Here is a 17616-nt window from a genome sequence, read left to right as displayed (position 1 = left end):
TAAGTATTTCTCTAATAGTCAGTTTCTTCAGATTGTCGTGTTTTGAAAGTGTAGATTCTCTTTAACTCAGTGCTTATTAATACACTACAATAGTGGTTAATACCTTTAATAAAAAGTTAATGGATTAAGACACATATATTGATCTTGACGTCTTCAGTTTAACATGTTAAAATATATATCACGAAATGAATCCATGAAACCCAATAAAAGTATGAAAATCGTTTAATAAAACGTTTATTGAAGTAATTTTATATCATTATATCCACTTCAGTCATCGTTTATACTTTGTAATACAGGTAATTTCTAGTTTATCTTTGAATTCATCCACGAGAAAGTGCTTACAATAAATAACTATTTATTTTATGTGTCCAGTATGATTTTGCTAATTTGTCTTCAAAGTGACTGTCCCATTTGATGTATCATGTATCTATCATATAAATACGAAATATCTACAATATTTCCAGTTTTCACTTAACTCATTGGTTTCTTCATCGGGTATTCCTTCCTTACTGTAATTAGTAATGTTATATGTTGCCTTTTCTCAATATAGGTCGTCACTGGCGTTCCTTTTCTTCTGAACTTCTGCTAAGATGTCTTCGACTTCTTTGTTCAAAGCTTGTGTTTCATTCTTCTGCGTTCTTGTAGTGGTAGACCACCTTGTGACTGCATCACCGCACATCTACAATGATTATGACAGTAAGGAAACTTAAAATACTTTTGATTCTTATCAAATAATCTCAAAAGATGCTTAAACAATCTTGCTGATAAAACCTAGAAAAACCTTTGGAGCCAACAATGACCTCATGCACACTTTTAAAATGAACTGTTCGTTAAATTTTAAGCTTTTGAACCTAATTTCAACAATAGCCAATCAACAAACAAATTTATAGATCTGTAACAGTTACTTAGAATTACTAGAGAACTTCATTTTATTAACTCTCCCGTGTGACATAAATTTGGCAGTTTCACGGGTGTTTTCCTAAACAGTACGACATACATTGAAGAACTCTGTGTATATAATTCTTGTTTTAATAAACAGCGTGCGTTTAGTAGTGAATCGTAAACAAACTCATCACATCATGTTATCTAATATGCTGGTTTTCGTTTGAAGTTCACATGTCCACAGCTTTCATTTAAGATTCAACTCACTGACGTCAATTTGACAAGATGTTTTCAAATGTTATCACCGAATCAACGTAAAGAACTCATTACCCTGCGCGCGAGTTTATAGACGTTCATTTGCCACGACACAGAATAGTGACGAATTTTAGTTCGTTATAATTAAACCCATTGCCAGGAATCTGCTAATCTCGAAGGTCTACTTTTCACCTGTCAGTGGTAGAACGTGTTTCAATGTTTTAATAACACCAAAGTGTCAAACTCCCAGGCGACGTTAATCTACGACGTTATGATGTCAATTTTATTGACTGAATTTTAGTCAATCAAACATTCAAAGCCTTTACGTTAATCATTGACCTTGTCAGGCGAACTCTTTAACGTATATCTAATATTCAATGGAGAATCCTAATGATATAAATATCCGAAATTGATTTGCTAATGATCCACTTCGAAACTATTTAATTCGCCCACATTGTTTACTGTTTTGTAGCATGTTATTAAATTCTTATATTAGCAAGCTTTTCAAACTTCTGACAATTCTCTGTGCATTCTAAATTAAATACATACTTCTAGTTCAGCTCCTAATAATGTTATCCTTCCAAGTTCTAGATCAAATACATACTTCTAGTTCAGCTCCTAATAGTGTTATCGTTCCGAGTTCTAGATTAAATACATACTTCTAGTTCAGCTCCTAATAGTGTTATCGTTCCGAGTTCTAGATTAAATACATACTTCTAGTTCAGCTCCTAATAGTGTTATCCTTCCGAGTTCTAGCTTAAATACATACTTCTAGTTCAGCTCCTAATAGTGTTATCGTTCCGAGTTCTAGATTAAATACATACTTCTAGTTCAGCTCCTAATAATGTTATCCTTCCGAATTCTAGCTTAAATATATACTTCTAGTTCAGCTCCTAATAATTATCCTTCCGAGTTCTAGCTTAAATACATATTTCTAGTTCAGCTCCTAATAATGTTATCCTCCCGAGTTCGAGCTTAAATACATACTTCTAGTTCAGCTCCTAATAGTGTTATCGTTCCGAGTTTTAGATTAAATACATATTTCTAGTTCAGCTCCTAATAATGTTATCCTTCCGAGTTCTAGCTTAAATACATACTTCTAGTTCAGCTCCTAATAATGTTATCGTTCCGAGTTCTAGCTTAAATACATACTTCTAGTTCAGCTCCTAATAATGTTATTGTTCCGAGTTCTAGCTTAAATACATACTTCTAGTTCAGCTCCTAATAATGTTATTGTTCCGAGTTCTAGCTTAAATACATACTTCTAGTTCAGCTCCTAATAATGTTATCGTTCCGAGTTCTAGCTTAAATACATACTTCTAGTTCAGTTCCTAATAATGTTATCATTCCGAGTTCTAGCGTAAATACATACTTCTAGTTCAGTTCTTAATAACGTTATCATTCCGAGTTCTAGCGTAAATACATACTTCTAGTTCGGTTCCTAATATTGTTATCGTTCCGAGTTCTAGCTTAAATACATTCTTCTAGTTCAGTTCCTAATAATGTTATCGTTCCGAGTTCTAGCTTAAATACATACTTCTAGTTCAGTTCCTAATAATGTTATAGTTTCGAGTTCTAGCGTAAATACATACTTCTATTCAGCTCCTAATAATGTTATTGTTCCGAGTTCTAGCGTAAATACATACTTCTATTCAGCTCCTAATAATGTTATCGTTCCGAGTTCTAGCGTAAATACATACTTCTATTCAGCTCCTAATAATGTTATTGTTCCGAGTCCTAGCTTAAATAATACTTCTAGTTCAGTTCCTAATAATGTTATTGTTCCGAGTTCTAGCTTAAATACATACTTCTAGTTCAGCTCCTAATAGTGTTATCGTTCCGAGTTCTAGCGTAAATACATACTTCTAGTTCAGCTCCTAATAGTGTTATCGTTCCGAGTTCTAGCGTAAATACATACTTCTAGTTCAGTTCCTAATAATGTTATCGTTCCGAGTTCTAGCTGAAATACATTCTTCTAGTTCAGTTCCTAATAATGTTATCATTCCGAGTTCTAGCGTAAATACATACTTCTAGTTCAGCTCCTAATAGTGTTATCGTTCCGAGTTCTAGCGTAAATACATACTTCTAGTTCAGTTCCTAATAATGTTATCGTTCCGAGTTCTAGCTTAAATACATACTTCTAGTTCAGTTCCTAATAATGTTATCGTTCCGAGTTCTAGCGTAAATACATTCTTCTAGTTCAGTTCCTAATAATGTTATCGTTCCGAGTTCTAGCGTAAATACATTCTTCTAGTTCAGTTCCTAATAATGTTATCGTTCCGAGTTCTAGCTTAAATACATACTTCTAGTTCAGTTCCTAATAATGTTATCGTTCCGAGTTCTAGCGTAAATACATTCTTCTAGTTCAGTTCCGAATAATGTTATCGTTCCGAGTTCTTGCTTAAATACATACTTCTAGTTCAGTTCCTAATAATGTTATCGTTCCGAGTTCTAGCGTAAATACATTCTTCTAGTTCAGTTCCTAATAATGTTATCGTTCCGAGTTCTAGCGTAAATACATTCTTCTAGTTCAGTTCCTAATAATGTTATTGTTCCGAGTTCTAGCTTAAATACATACTTCTAGTTCAGTTCCTAATAATGTTATAGTTCCGAGTTCTAGCGTAAATACATTCTTCTAGTTCAGTTCCTAATAATGTTATAGTTCCGAGTTCTAGCTTAAATACATACTTCTAGTTCAACTCCTAATAATGTTATTGTTCCGAGTTCTAGCGTAAATACATACTTCTAGTTCAGCTCCTAATAGTGTTATCGTTCCGAGTTCTAGCTTAAATACATACTTCTAGTTCAGCTCCTAATAATGTTATCGTTCCGAGTTCTAGCGAAAATACATTCTTCTAGTTCAGTTCCTAATAATGTTATTGTTCCGAGTTCTAGCTTAAATACATACTTCTAGTTCAGTTCCTAATAATGTTATAGTTCCGAGTTCTAGCGTAAATACATTCTTCTAGTTCAGTTCCTAATAATGTTATAGTTCCGAGTTCTAGCTTAAATACATACTTCTAGTTCAACTCCTAATAATGTTATTGTTCCGAGTTCTATTGTAAATACATACTTCTAGTTCAGCTCCTAATAGTGTTATCGTTCCGAGTTCTAGCTTAAATACATACTTCTAGTTCAGCTCCTAATAATGTTATCGTTCCGAGTTCTAGCGAAAATACATTCTTCTAGTTCAGTTCCTAATAATGTTATCGTTCCGAGTTCTAGCTTAAATACATTCTTCTAGTTCAGTTCCTAATAATGTTATCGTTCCGAGTTCTAGCGTAAATACATACTTCTAGTTCAGTTCCTAATAATGTTATTGTTCCGAGTTCTAGCGTAAATACATTCTTCTAGTTCAGTTCCTGATAATGTTATAGTTCCGAGTTCTAGCTTAAATACATACTTCTAGTTCAACTCCTAATAATGTTATTGTTCCGAGTTCTAGCTTAAATACATACTTCTAGTTCAACTCCTAATAATGTTATCGTTCCGAGTTCTAGCTTAAATACATTCTTCTAGTTCAGTTCCTAATAATGTTATAGTTCCGAGTTCTAGCTTAAATACATACTTCTAGTTCAACTCCTAATAATGTTATCGTTCCGAGTTCTAGCTTAAATACATTCTTCTAGTTCAGTTCCTAATAATGTTATCGTTCCGAGTTCTAGCGTAAATACATTCTTCTAGTTCAGTTCCTAATAATGTTATAGTTCCGAGTTCTAGCTTAAATACATACTTCTAGTTCAGTTCCTAATAATGTTATTGTTCCGAGTTCTAGCTTAAATACATACTTCTAGTTCAACTCCTAATAATGTTATTGTTCCGAGTTCTATCGTAAATACATACTTCTAGTTCAGCTCCTAATAGTGTTATCGTTCCGAGTTCTAGCTTAAATACATACTTCTAGTTCAGCTCCTAATAATGTTATCGTTCCGAGTTCTAGCGAAAATACATTCTTCTAGTTCAGTTCCTAATAATGTTATCGTTCCGAGTTCTAGCTTAAATACATACTTCTAGTTCAGTTCCTAATAATGTTATAGTTCCGAGTTCTAGCGTAAATACATACTTCTAGTTCAGCTCCTAATAGTGTTATCGTTCCGAGTTCTAGCTTAAATACATACTTCTAGTTCAGCTCCTAATAATGTTATCGTTCCGAGTTCTAGCGAAAATACATTCTTCTAGTTCAGTTCCTAATAATGTTATCGTTCCGAGTTCTAGCTTAAATACATTCTTCTAGTTCAGTTCCTAATAATGTTATCGTTCCGAGTTCTAGCGTAAATACATACTTCTAGTTCAGTTCCTAATAATGTTATTGTTCCGAGTTCTAGCGTAAATACATTCTTCTAGTTCAGTTCCTAATAATGTTATAGTTCCGAGTTCTAGCTTAAATACATACTTCTAGTTCAACTCCTAATAATGTTATTGTTCCGAGTTCTAGCTTAAATACATACTTCTAGTTCAACTCCTAATAATGTTATCGTTCCGAGTTCTAGCGTAAATACATTCTTCTAGTTCAGTTCCTAATAATGTTATAGTTCCGAGTTCTAGCTTAAATACATACTTCTAGTTCAACTCCTAATAATGTTATCGTTCCGAGTTCTAGCTTAAATACATTCTTCTAGTTCAGTTCCTAATAATGTTATCGTTCCGAGTTCTAGCGTAAATACATTCTTCTAGTTCAGTTCCTAATAATGTTATAGTTCCGAGTTCTAGCTTAAATACATACTTCTAGTTCAGCTCCTAATAATGTTATCGTTCCGAGTTCTAGCGTAAATACATACTTCTAGTTCAGCTCCTAATAGTGTTATCGTTCCGAGTTCTAGCTTAAATACATACTTCTAGTTCAGCTCCTAATAATGTTATCGTTCCGAGTTCTAGCGAAAATACATTCTTCTAGTTCAGTTCCTAATAATGTTATCGTTCCGAGTTCTAGCTTAAATACATACTTCTAGTTCAGTTCCTAATAATGTTATAGTTCCGAGTTCTAGCGTAAATACATTCTTCTAGTTCAGTTCCTAATAATGTTATAGTTCCGAGTTCTAGCTTAAATACATACTTCTAGTTCAGTTCCTAATAATGTTATTGTTCCGAGTTCTAGCTTAAATACATACTTCTAGTTCAGCTTCTAATAATGTTATTGTTCCGAGTTCTAGCTTAAATACACACTTCTATTCAGCTCCTAATTATGTTATTGTTCCGAGTTCTAGCTTAAATACATACTTCAAGTTCAGTTCCTAATAATGTTATCGTTCCGAGTTCTAGCGTAAATACATTCTTCTAGTTCAGTTCCTAATAATGTTATTATTCCGAGTTCTAGCGTAAATACATTCTTCTAGTTCAATTCCTAATAATGTTATTGTTCCGAGTTCTAGCGTAAATACATTCTTCTAGTTCAGTTCCTAATAATGTTATTGTTCCGAGTTCTAGCGTAAATACATTCTTCTAGTTCAGTTCCTAATAATGTTATTGTTCCGAGTTCTAGCGTAAATACATTCTTCTAGTTCAGTTCCTAATAATGTTATTGTTCCGAGTTCTAGCGTAAATACATACTTCTAGTTCAGCTCCTAATAATGTTATCGTTCCGAGTTCTAGCGTAAATACATACTTCTAGTTCAGTTCCTAATAATGTTATCGTTCCGAGCTCTAGCGTAAATACATTCTTCTAGTTCAGCTCCTAATAATGTTATCGTTCCGAGTTCTAGCTTAAATACATACTTCTAGTTCAGCTCCTAATAATGTTATCGTTCCGAGCTCTAGCTTAAATACATACTTCTAGTTCAGCTCCTAATATTGTTATCGTTCCGAGTTCTAGCGTAAATACATACTTCTAGTTCAGCTTCTAATAATGTTATCGTTCCGAGTTCTAGCGTAAATACATACTTGTAGTTGAACTCCTAATAGTGTTATCGTTCCGAGTTCTAGCGTAAATACATACTTCTAGTTTAACTCCTAATAGTGTTATCGTTCCGAGAGCAAAATGCTTTTGCTGTGAATTCAGTCATGCGTAACACAAAATTTACGAAGAAGGTTTATTCTTTACTTTAAAATAACATACATATTTTTTTTTACGTTAAGACTAACTTATTTGTCATTTTACCTTACGACTAACTTACGCTTTCTTTTACCTTAAAACTAATTTATTCTTAGTTTTACCATACGACTAACTTATGCTTTCTGTTACCTTAAAACTAACTTATTCTTAGTTTTACCTTACGATAAATTACGCTTTTTTACTTTAAAACTAACTTATTCTTAGTTTTACCTTACGACTAACTTACGCTTTCTTTTACTTTAAAACTAACTTATTCTTAGTTTTACCTTACGACTAACTTACGCTTTTTACTTTAAAACTAACTTATTCTTAGTTTTACCTTACGACTAACTTACGCTTTTTTTTACTTTAAAACTAACTTATTCTTAGTTTTACCTTACGACTAACTTACGCTTTTTACTTTAAAACTAACTTATTCTTAGTTTTACCTTACGACTAACTTACGCTTTCTTTTACTTTAAAACTAACTTATTCTTAGTTTTACCTTACGATTAATTTACGCTTTTTACTTTAAAACTAACTTATTCTTAGTTTTACCTTACGACTAACTTACGCTTTTTTTACTTTAAAACTAACTTATTCTTAGTTTTACCTTACGACTAACTTACGCTTTTTACTTTAAAACTAACTTATTCTTAGTTTTACCTTACGACTAACTTACGCTTTCTTTAACTTTAAAACTAACAAACTAACTTATTCTTAGTTTTACCTTACGATTAATTTACGCTTTTTACTTTAAAACTAACTTATTCTTAGTTTTACCTTACGACTAACTTACGCTTTCTTTTAATTTAAAACTAACTTATTCTTAGTTTTACCTTACGACTAACTTACGCTTTTTACTTTAAAACTAACTTATTCTTAGTTTTACCTTACGACTAACTTACGTTTTTTACTTTAAAACTAACTTATTCTTAGTTTTACCTTACGACTAACTTACGCTTTCTTTTACTTTAAAACTAACTTATTCTTAGTTTTACCTTACGACTAACTTACGCTTTTTACTTTAAAACTAACTTATTCTTAGTTTTACCTTACGACTAACTTACGCTTTTTACTTTAAAACTAACTAATTCTTAGTTTTATCTTACGACTAACTTACGCTTTCTTTTACTTTAAAACTAACTTATTCTTAGTTTTACCTTACGATTAACTTACGCTTTTTACTTTAAAACTAACTTATTCTTAGTTTTACCTTACGACTAACTTACGCTTTCTTTTAATTTAAAACTAACTTATTCTTAGTTTTACCTTACGACTAACTTACGCTTTTTACTTTAAAACTAACTTATTCTTAGTTTTACCTTACGACTAACTTACGTTTTTTACTTTAAAACTAACTTATTCTTAGTTTTACCTTACGACTAACTTACGCTTTCTTTTACTTTAAAACTAACTTATTCTTAGTTTTACCTTACGACTAACTTACGCTTTTTACTTTAAAACTAACTTATTCTTAGTTTTACCTTACGACTAACTTACGCTTTTACTTTAAAACTAACTTATTCTTAGTTTTATCTTACGACTAACTTACGCTTTCTTTTTAGCTTTAAAACTAACTTATTCTTAGTTTTACCTTACGATTAACTTACGCTTTTTACTTTAAAACTAACTTATTCTTAGTTTTACCTTACGATTAACTTACGCTTTCTTTTACTTTAAAACTAACTTATTCTTAGTTTTACCTTACGACTAACTTACGCTTTTTACTTTAAAACTAACTTGTTCTTAGTTTTACCTTACGACTAACTTACGCTTTTTACTTTAAAACTAACTTATTCTTAGTTTTACCTTACGACTAACTTACGCTTTCTTTTACTTTAAAACTAACTTATTCTTAGTTTTACCTTACGATTAATTTACGCTTTTTACTTTAAAACTAACTTATTCTTAGTTTTACCTTACGACTAACTTACGCTTTCTTTTACTTTAAAACTAACTTATTCTTAGTTTTACCTTACGACTAACTTACGCTTTTTACTTTAAAACTAACTTATTCTTAGTTTTACCTTACGACTAACTTACGCTTTCTTTTACTTTAAAACTAACAAACTAACTTATTCTTAGTTTTACCTTACGATTAATTTACGCTTTTTACTTTAGAACTAACTTATTCTTAGTTTTACCTTACGACTAACTTACGCTTTCTTTTACTTTAAAACTAACTTATTCTTAGTTTTACCTTACGACTAACTTACGCTTTTTACTTTAAAACTAACTTATTCTTAGTTTTACCTTACGACTAACTTACGCTTTCTTTTACTTTAAAACTAACTTATTCTTAGTTTTACCTTACGACTAACTTACGCTTTTTACTTTAAAACTAACTTTATTCTTAGTTTTACCTTACGACTAACTTACGCTTTTACTTTAAAACTAACTAATTCTTAGTTTTATCTTACGACTAACTTACGCTTCTTTTTTTAAAACTAACTTATTCTTAGTTTTACCTTACGATTAACTTACGCTTTTTTACTTTAAAACTAACTTATTCTTAGTTTTACCTTACGATTAACTTACGCTTTTTACTTTAAAACTAACTTATTCTTAGTTTTACCTTACGACTAACTTACGCTTTTTACTTTAAAACTAACTTATTCTTAGTTTTACCTTACGACTAACTTACGCATTCTGTTACCTTAACACCACCTTATTCTTAGTTTTACTTCAATGCTAATTTGCGCTTCCTTTTCACATCCCATCTTTCTAACTATTAAATTTCAAATCTAACTTCTTTTGTTACATGTAACGTATTTTAATTTAGTAGAACCGTGGTCTTATTTTAGCACAGCTTGAGCGGACTGGGAGTTTTTAAACTGTTTGTACTTTACTTCGTCACAAAGTTATTCAATCAATCCTTATTTCCATCAGCCTTTAATTTAGATAAGAAGAAAAAAACATTTAAAAAGCGCAAACCTATTCATTAGTCATGAGTCCAAAACCTTTGGAGACATTATATTAACTCTTATTTGTTTCTACTCTGTTATCGTTACACATCGCTTTAGTTTAGCTTAATCATGGAGACAGGGGGTGATCAGGCTTTCAGAGCGTGTTATAAATGAAATAAACTCCACGGTCCAAGTCTGAGATCAAAAGTTAACCAACTGTTGTTCATTAATATGTAAGTGCAGGTTTTTTAAGTCGCACGCCTTAACACGTTTGGCCGTGCCGGGCCAAGAACAATCTTCATTACTACAAAGTTATATCTAGATGTAATATGTTCTCTCTCGCTGTTAGATAACTTTGCAGGGGAAACGGAAGATTACAAAGAGAGTCGTAAACTCAGTAATTCATAAGATATAAATATGAAACTGTAAATGAATCTTAAAACGATAAGAATTGTTCATAAGAACCACTAGGCACTGTCGTATAAAACGTGTTATTAAAAAAGATATAACGTCTCACCAACTACAAGTGTGTGTGTGTGTGTTTTCTTTTAGGAAAGCCACATCGGGCTAACTGCTGAGTCCACCAAGGGGAATCGAATCCCCTGATTTTAGCGTTGTAAATCCGTAGACTTACCACTGTACCAGCGGGGGACTCTCACCAACAATGAACTAGTAAAAATAATTTCGGTGTCGTTCGGGGATTCGAACCGCGTTCTTAAGTCATCGCTGAAACATGTACTGTAGAAACTACACGGAACTAAACTAACTGACGTATTTCACTGGCCAAATAGTTAGGACACTCGCCTCTCAATATTGACGTATTTCACTGGCCAAGTAGTTAGGACACTCACCTCTCAGTTTGAGGGCCGCAGGTTCAAATCCCCGTCACACTGAACATGCTCGCTCTTTCAGAAGTGGTGGTGTTGTTATGCGACGCTCAATCTCACTATTCGTTGATACATAAGCAATCAAATAGTTGGCGGTGGGTGGAGATGACCAGCTTCCTTCCCTCTAGTCTTACTCCACTAAATTAGGGACGGCTAGCGCAGCTAGCCCTTGAGTATCTTCGAGCGAAATTCAAAATAACCAATAACCAATCAAGTAGGCGTTTATATATGCATATAAAGATTATATTGGTTTCATTTTTGTAAGCAGCGAAAGGGTAGTTTGATAAAGAAGAAAAATCACTGCATAACAACACATCTCACCAATATAACTAAACTCTCATTAGGCCCGACACGATTCAACACCAACCCCGCTTTAGCGGAGACATTGAACTTAATGTAAAAATATAAAGCCTCCCCGTGGTACAGCAGTATGTCTGTAGAGCACAAATAGCCCATTGAGCAGCTTTGTGCTTCACTATAATCAAACAAAATCAGGATGATAGGCAGGATGATCTCACTGGAGAAAAGTGGGTAGATGATAAAGAATAACACAACCGTTTGATTTGTTTTACTAAATAGTGATTTTATGAGATAAGTAAGAAACTGGTATATCCATTGAATTAGATACAGATCTGTATGGGTTTCGGGTAAGCCGTTGCGGAAGTTTAATCGGAGAAGGACAAAGAAAACACGTTTCATCTTTGAGCGTTGCAACTAATTAGCCAAGGGTTAATATGAGAACCCATCGTAACAATATCAAGTAGCTGCGCTCCTCTGGAGGTTTCAAGATCTCCAACATGGCTCACAGAGGTCTCATTGCACCGAGCAAGGTTCTCCATTATCCTAAGTTACTTCTATAATCACCACAAAAGCGATCTTTGCCCGTTAGGACATCCGCCTCTAGAATAAGCTAAGCACGTGCACCTACTTTGATCTTGCTAATCTCTGGAGGTTACGAATTCAGTTTCAAACTCACGAACACAAAAGTTAATGAGATGTTTCAGTTTAGCGACCACGTAAGCTTACTCTGTTAGACCTTCAAGGGTCGTTTTAGCCCCTACTAGAGGGTACGCTTTATATAGATAGGGACACCACTCCTTGTGTCCACCTTTCAAGTTTGGTCCTGTTAGCTCCAAATCGCTGAGAGGAGTTAAGATAGCAAAAACAGTTTGAAAACAGCAAGCTTAATCAGTACAAAATAACCAGAAATATTACTCCACTACCTTATGTAAAAAAAGGCTTAGAAATATAACCACAATAGCAAATAATAAAAAAAATAAAGTTAAATCTTTCATTTCACTGCGGTTTAATAAACTGAATAACAATATAAATATATTTATGTAATCATGTTTACAATACTCGTGTAATAAAAACAAGTAATACCATTTTTCATGATGTATAAGCCTATTTGTAAAGTTCACTTATCTATCTTAAGTTTATCTCCACATCCATTTCTTGTGAACTTTCACACGTGGTGATTTTGATACAGATTTATCTGTAAAATAGCCCACTATATTTTGATGCAATCTATCTTGTACATACCATCACATTCAGAAATAGAGTAGGAAAAGACATTTTTTCTGTAAAACATGTCATCCAATGACAGGCGATCAAACGTACTCTAAGAGAAACGGGCAGTTTTAGTAAATTATTGTGATATTATTTGAATTTTTTTTCAAAATAATGTTAAAATATCTTGAGTTTTAAGACTATAAATAACGTAAAAAAAGAACTTTCTAGCTATTTCTGAGTTGAAGTGTGACAGTTTTATTACCAGTAATAAGAAAAAGAAAAAAACAAGTTGAGCTGAATTAATATATTTGAAAAAGTGTCGTGAATTTTTTATTTGTTTCCCTCGCAACGTTATGCATGCTGGCCAACGTTAGAGATATTAAGCTAACTGTTACTGTTACTTGTATACGTGTTTAATGTTTCTCAACACTTAAGTATCGTAAACTTAAATAACAACCTGTTCAAAATTAAACGTAAGATCTTGTTTATTTCTGACCGTATTGTACATTATTCGAAATACTAAAAGCACTAGGGTTCTTCTCTCAGTCATGTCTGTGATATTAAAACTGTTTCATTTGTTGTGTTACGTAAACGAGATTGTGCCTCCTGTCCTCCTTGTGTGAATCTTATGGAGTCATTAACATGGCATATAATGGATCACGCGCTCACATCAACTTCTGAGATACTCGCTGTCTTTCTTTCTTTCTAGATGTTATTTAGTTGCTCTGGTCAATCAAGAACATCCAATCAGGTTCTCCTATTTCGTATTTTTGATCGACTTCCAAGATTGTGTATTCCCGTATTGTCACCTATTAAAATGAATGGTGGGTATCACCATCTGACCTTCACTCCATATTCTATAATAGCGACTTGAATGAAGTATAAGTCCATTGGCCACAGCCAGTCCACATCATAAATTAACCTTCCAATACGATTTCCTGTTTGTGATACAATAATTTTCCGTAACTGTCGAAAGAGTAAACCACAAGTCTTCTAATGTGTAACCTGTAGTAATGTCCGTTTACCAGCATTTTGAGTTACGTTGTTCTAGTAAGAAAAACCAAATTCTAACAACTCGCAAACTAATAAAGCTCGAACAACTGAACGATGTTCTTGTGTTTTATTCTATGCGTCTTGCTACAATGAAAAGTGAACATGGAAGCACAATGTCTTCCACGTTCTGAGATAGAAATGGTTCGAAAGACAATTTTAACACGAAAAATCTTTATCTTCACTGACCAAAAGCATTAAATAGAAAATATCCTAGAGGTCAGTAGATTGGAAAGTTAAAACTGGAAAAAACAACCCAAAAATATCCTACTTGTTCTTCACTTCCCTACAAATTGTAACTGTCCCCTACATTCTTACAAATTGTGACTATCTCTTACATTCTTACACATTGTGACTGTCCCTTACATTCTTACAAATTGTGACTATCCCTTATATTCTTACAAATTGCGACTGTCCCTTCGATTCTTACACATTGTGACTGTCCCTTACATTCTTACAAATTGTGACTATCCCTTACGTTCTTACCAATTGTGACTGTACCCTACATTCTTACAAATTGTGACTATCCCTTATTTTCTTACAAATTGCGACTGTCCCTTACATTCTTACAAATTGTGACTATCCCTTACGTTCTTACCAATTGTGACTGTACCCTATATTCTTACAAATTCTGACTATCCCTTACGTTCTTACAAATTGTGACTGTCCCTTACATTCTTACAAATTGTGACTATCCCTTACGTTCTTACCAATTGTGACTGTACCCTACATTCTTACAAATTCTGACTATCCCTTACGTTCTTACAAATTGTGACTATCCCTTACATTCTTACAAATTGTGACTATCCTTACATTCTTACAAATTGTGACTATAATTACATTCTTACCAATTGTGACTGTACCCTACATTCTTACAAATTGGGACTATCCTTATATTCTTACAAATTGCGACTGTCCCCTACATTCTTACAAATTGTGACTATCCCTTACATTCTTACAAATTGTGACTATCCCTTACATTCTTACAAATTGTGACTATCATTTACATTCTTACAAATTGTGACTGTCCCTTACATTCTTACAAATTGTGACTATTCCTTACATTCTTACAAATTGTGACTGTACCTTACATTCTTACAAATTGTGACTATCCTTTACATTCTTACAAATTGTGACTATAATTACATTCTTACCAATTGTGACTGTACCCTACATTCTTACAAATTGGGACTATCCCTTATATTCTTACAAATTGCGACTGTCCCCTACATTCTTACAAATTGTGACTATCCCTTACATTCTTACAAATTGTGACTATCCCTTACATTCTTACAAATTGTGACTATCATTTACATTCTTACAAATTGTGACTGTACCCTACATTCTTACAAATTGTGACTATTCCTTTACATTCTTAAGAAATATGACTATTCCTTACCATCCTAAGAATTGCGACTGTCCCTTCGATTCTTACACATTGTGACTGTCCCTTACATTCTTACAAATTGTGACTATCCCTTATATTCTTACAAATTGCGACTGTCCCTTACATTCTTACAAATTGTGACTATCCCTTACGTTCTTACCAATTGTGACTGTACCCTACATTCTTACAAATTGTGACTATCCCTTATATTCTTACAAATTGCGACTGTCCCTTACATTCTTACAAATTGTGACTATCCCTTACGTTCTTACCAATTGTGACTGTACCCTATATTCTTACAAATTCTGACTATCCCTTACGTTCTTACAAATTGTGACTGTCCCTTACATTCTTACAAATTGTGACTATCCCTTACGTTCTTACCAATTGTGACTGTACCCTACATTCTTACAAATTCTGACTATCCCTTACGTTCTTACAAATTGTGACTATCCCTTACATTCTTACAAATTGTGACTATCCTTTACATTCTTACAAATTGTGACTATAATTACATTCTTACCAATTGTGACTGTACCCTACATTCTTACAAATTGGGACTATCCCTTATATTCTTACAAATTGCGACTGTCCCCTACATTCTTACAAATTGTGACTATCCCTTACATTCTTACAAATTGTGACTATCCCTTACATTCTTACAAATTGTGACTATCATTTACATTCTTACAAATTGTGACTGTCCCTTACATTCTTACAAATTGTGACTATTCCTTACATTCTTACAAATTGTGACTGTACCTTACATTCTTACAAATTGTGACTATCCTTTACATTCTTACAAATTGTGACTATAATTACATTCTTACCAATTGTGACTGTACCCTACATTCTTACAAATTGGGACTATCCCTTATATTCTTACAAATTGCGACTGTCCCCTACATTCTTACAAATTGTGACTATCCCTTACATTCTTACAAATTGTGACTATCCCTTACATTCTTACAAATTGTGACTATCATTTACATTCTTACAAATTGTGACTGTGCCCTACATTCTTACAAATTGTGACTATTCCTTTACATTCTTAAGAAATATGACTATTCCTTACCATCCTAAGAATTGTGACTGTCCCTTACATTCTTACAAATTGTGACTGTACCTTACATTCTTACAAATTGTGATTATCCTTTACATTCTTACAAATTGTGACTGTACCTTACATTCTTACAAATTGTGACTGTCCCTTACATTCTTACAAATTGTTACTGTCCCTTACATTCATACAAATTGTGACTATTCCTTACATTCTTACAAATTGTGACTGTCCTTACATTCTTACAAATTGTGACTGTACCTTACATTCTTACAAATTGTGACTATTCCTTACATTCTTACAAATTGTGACTGTACCTTACATTCTTACAAATTGTGACTGTCCCTTACATTCTTACAAATTGTGACTGTACCTTACATTCTTACAAATTGTGACTGTCCCTTACATTCTTACAAATTGTGACTATTCCTTACATTCTTACAAATTGTGACTGTACCTTACATTCTTACAAATTGTGACTGTACCTTACATTCTTACAAATTGTGACTGTCCCTTACAATCTTACAAATTGTGACTATTCCTTACATTCTTACAAATTGTGACTGTACCTTACATTCTTACAAATTGTGACTGTCCCTTACATTCTTACAAATTGTGACTGTACCTTACATTCTTACAAATTGTGACTGTCCCTTACATTCTTACAAATTGTGACTATTCCTTACATTCTTACAAATTGTGATTGTACCTTACATTCTTACAAATTGTGACTGTACCCTACATTCTTACAAATCGTGACTATCCCTTAGATTCTTACAAATTGTGACTGTACCTTACATTCTTACAAATTGTGACTATTCCTTACATTCTTACAAATTGTGACTGTACCTTACATTCTTACAAATTGTGACTATTCCTTACATTCTTACCAATTGTGACTGTACCCTACATTCTTACAAATTGGGACTATCCCTTATATTCTTACAAATTGCGACTGTCCCCTACATTCTTACAAATTGTGACTATCCCTTACATTCTTACAAATTGTGACTATCCCTTACATTCTTACAAATTGTGACTATCATTTACATTCTTACAAATTGTGACTGTCCCTTACATTCTTACAAATTGTGACTATTCCTTACATTCTTACAAATTGTGACTGTACCTTACATTCTTACAAATTGTGACTATCCTTTACATTCTTACAAATTGTGACTATAATTACATTCTTACCAATTGTGACTGTACCCTACATTCTTACAAATTGGGACTATCCCTTATATTCTTACAAATTGCGACTGTCCCCTACATTCTTACAAATTGTGACTATCCCTTACATTCTTACAAATTGTGACTATCCCTTACATTCTTACAAATTGTGACTATCATTTACATTCTTACAAATTGTGACTGTACCCTACATTCTTACAAATTGTGACTATTCCTTTACATTCTTAAGAAATATGACTATTCCTTACCATCCTAAGAATTGCGACTGTCCCTTCGATTCTTACACATTGTGACTGTCCCTTACATTCTTACAAATTGTGACTATCCCTTATATTCTTACAAATTGCGACTGTCCCTTACATTCTTACAAATTGTGACTATCCCTTACGTTCTTACCAATTGTGACTGTACCCTACATTCTTACAAATTGTGACTATCCCTTATATTCTTAC

General features: G+C 32.9%; 1 protein-coding gene across 2 annotated transcripts in view; it reads left to right on the top strand.

Annotated features, from left to right (window-relative positions):
- The first annotated feature begins 554 nt into the window (after window positions 1-554).
- Window positions 555-17616, top strand: part of LOC143231448 (short neuropeptide F-like) — a 29640-nt gene continuing 12578 nt past the window's right edge. For both annotated transcript variants that reach the window (XM_076465986.1, XM_076465985.1), the window contains exon 1: window positions 555-696. In XM_076465986.1, coding sequence (XP_076322101.1) covers window positions 591-696 — 106 coding nt within the window. In that variant the 5' untranslated portion in view covers window positions 555-590. The remainder of the gene's footprint in view (window positions 697-17616) is intronic.

Source organism: Tachypleus tridentatus, chromosome 11 (genome assembly GCF_004210375.1).
Source record: "Tachypleus tridentatus isolate NWPU-2018 chromosome 11, ASM421037v1, whole genome shotgun sequence".
Classification (NCBI taxonomy): Eukaryota; Metazoa; Arthropoda; class Merostomata; order Xiphosura; family Limulidae; genus Tachypleus; species Tachypleus tridentatus.
Note: the sequence above shows the minus strand (reverse complement) of the source record. Positions and strands in the feature narration are given on the sequence as shown.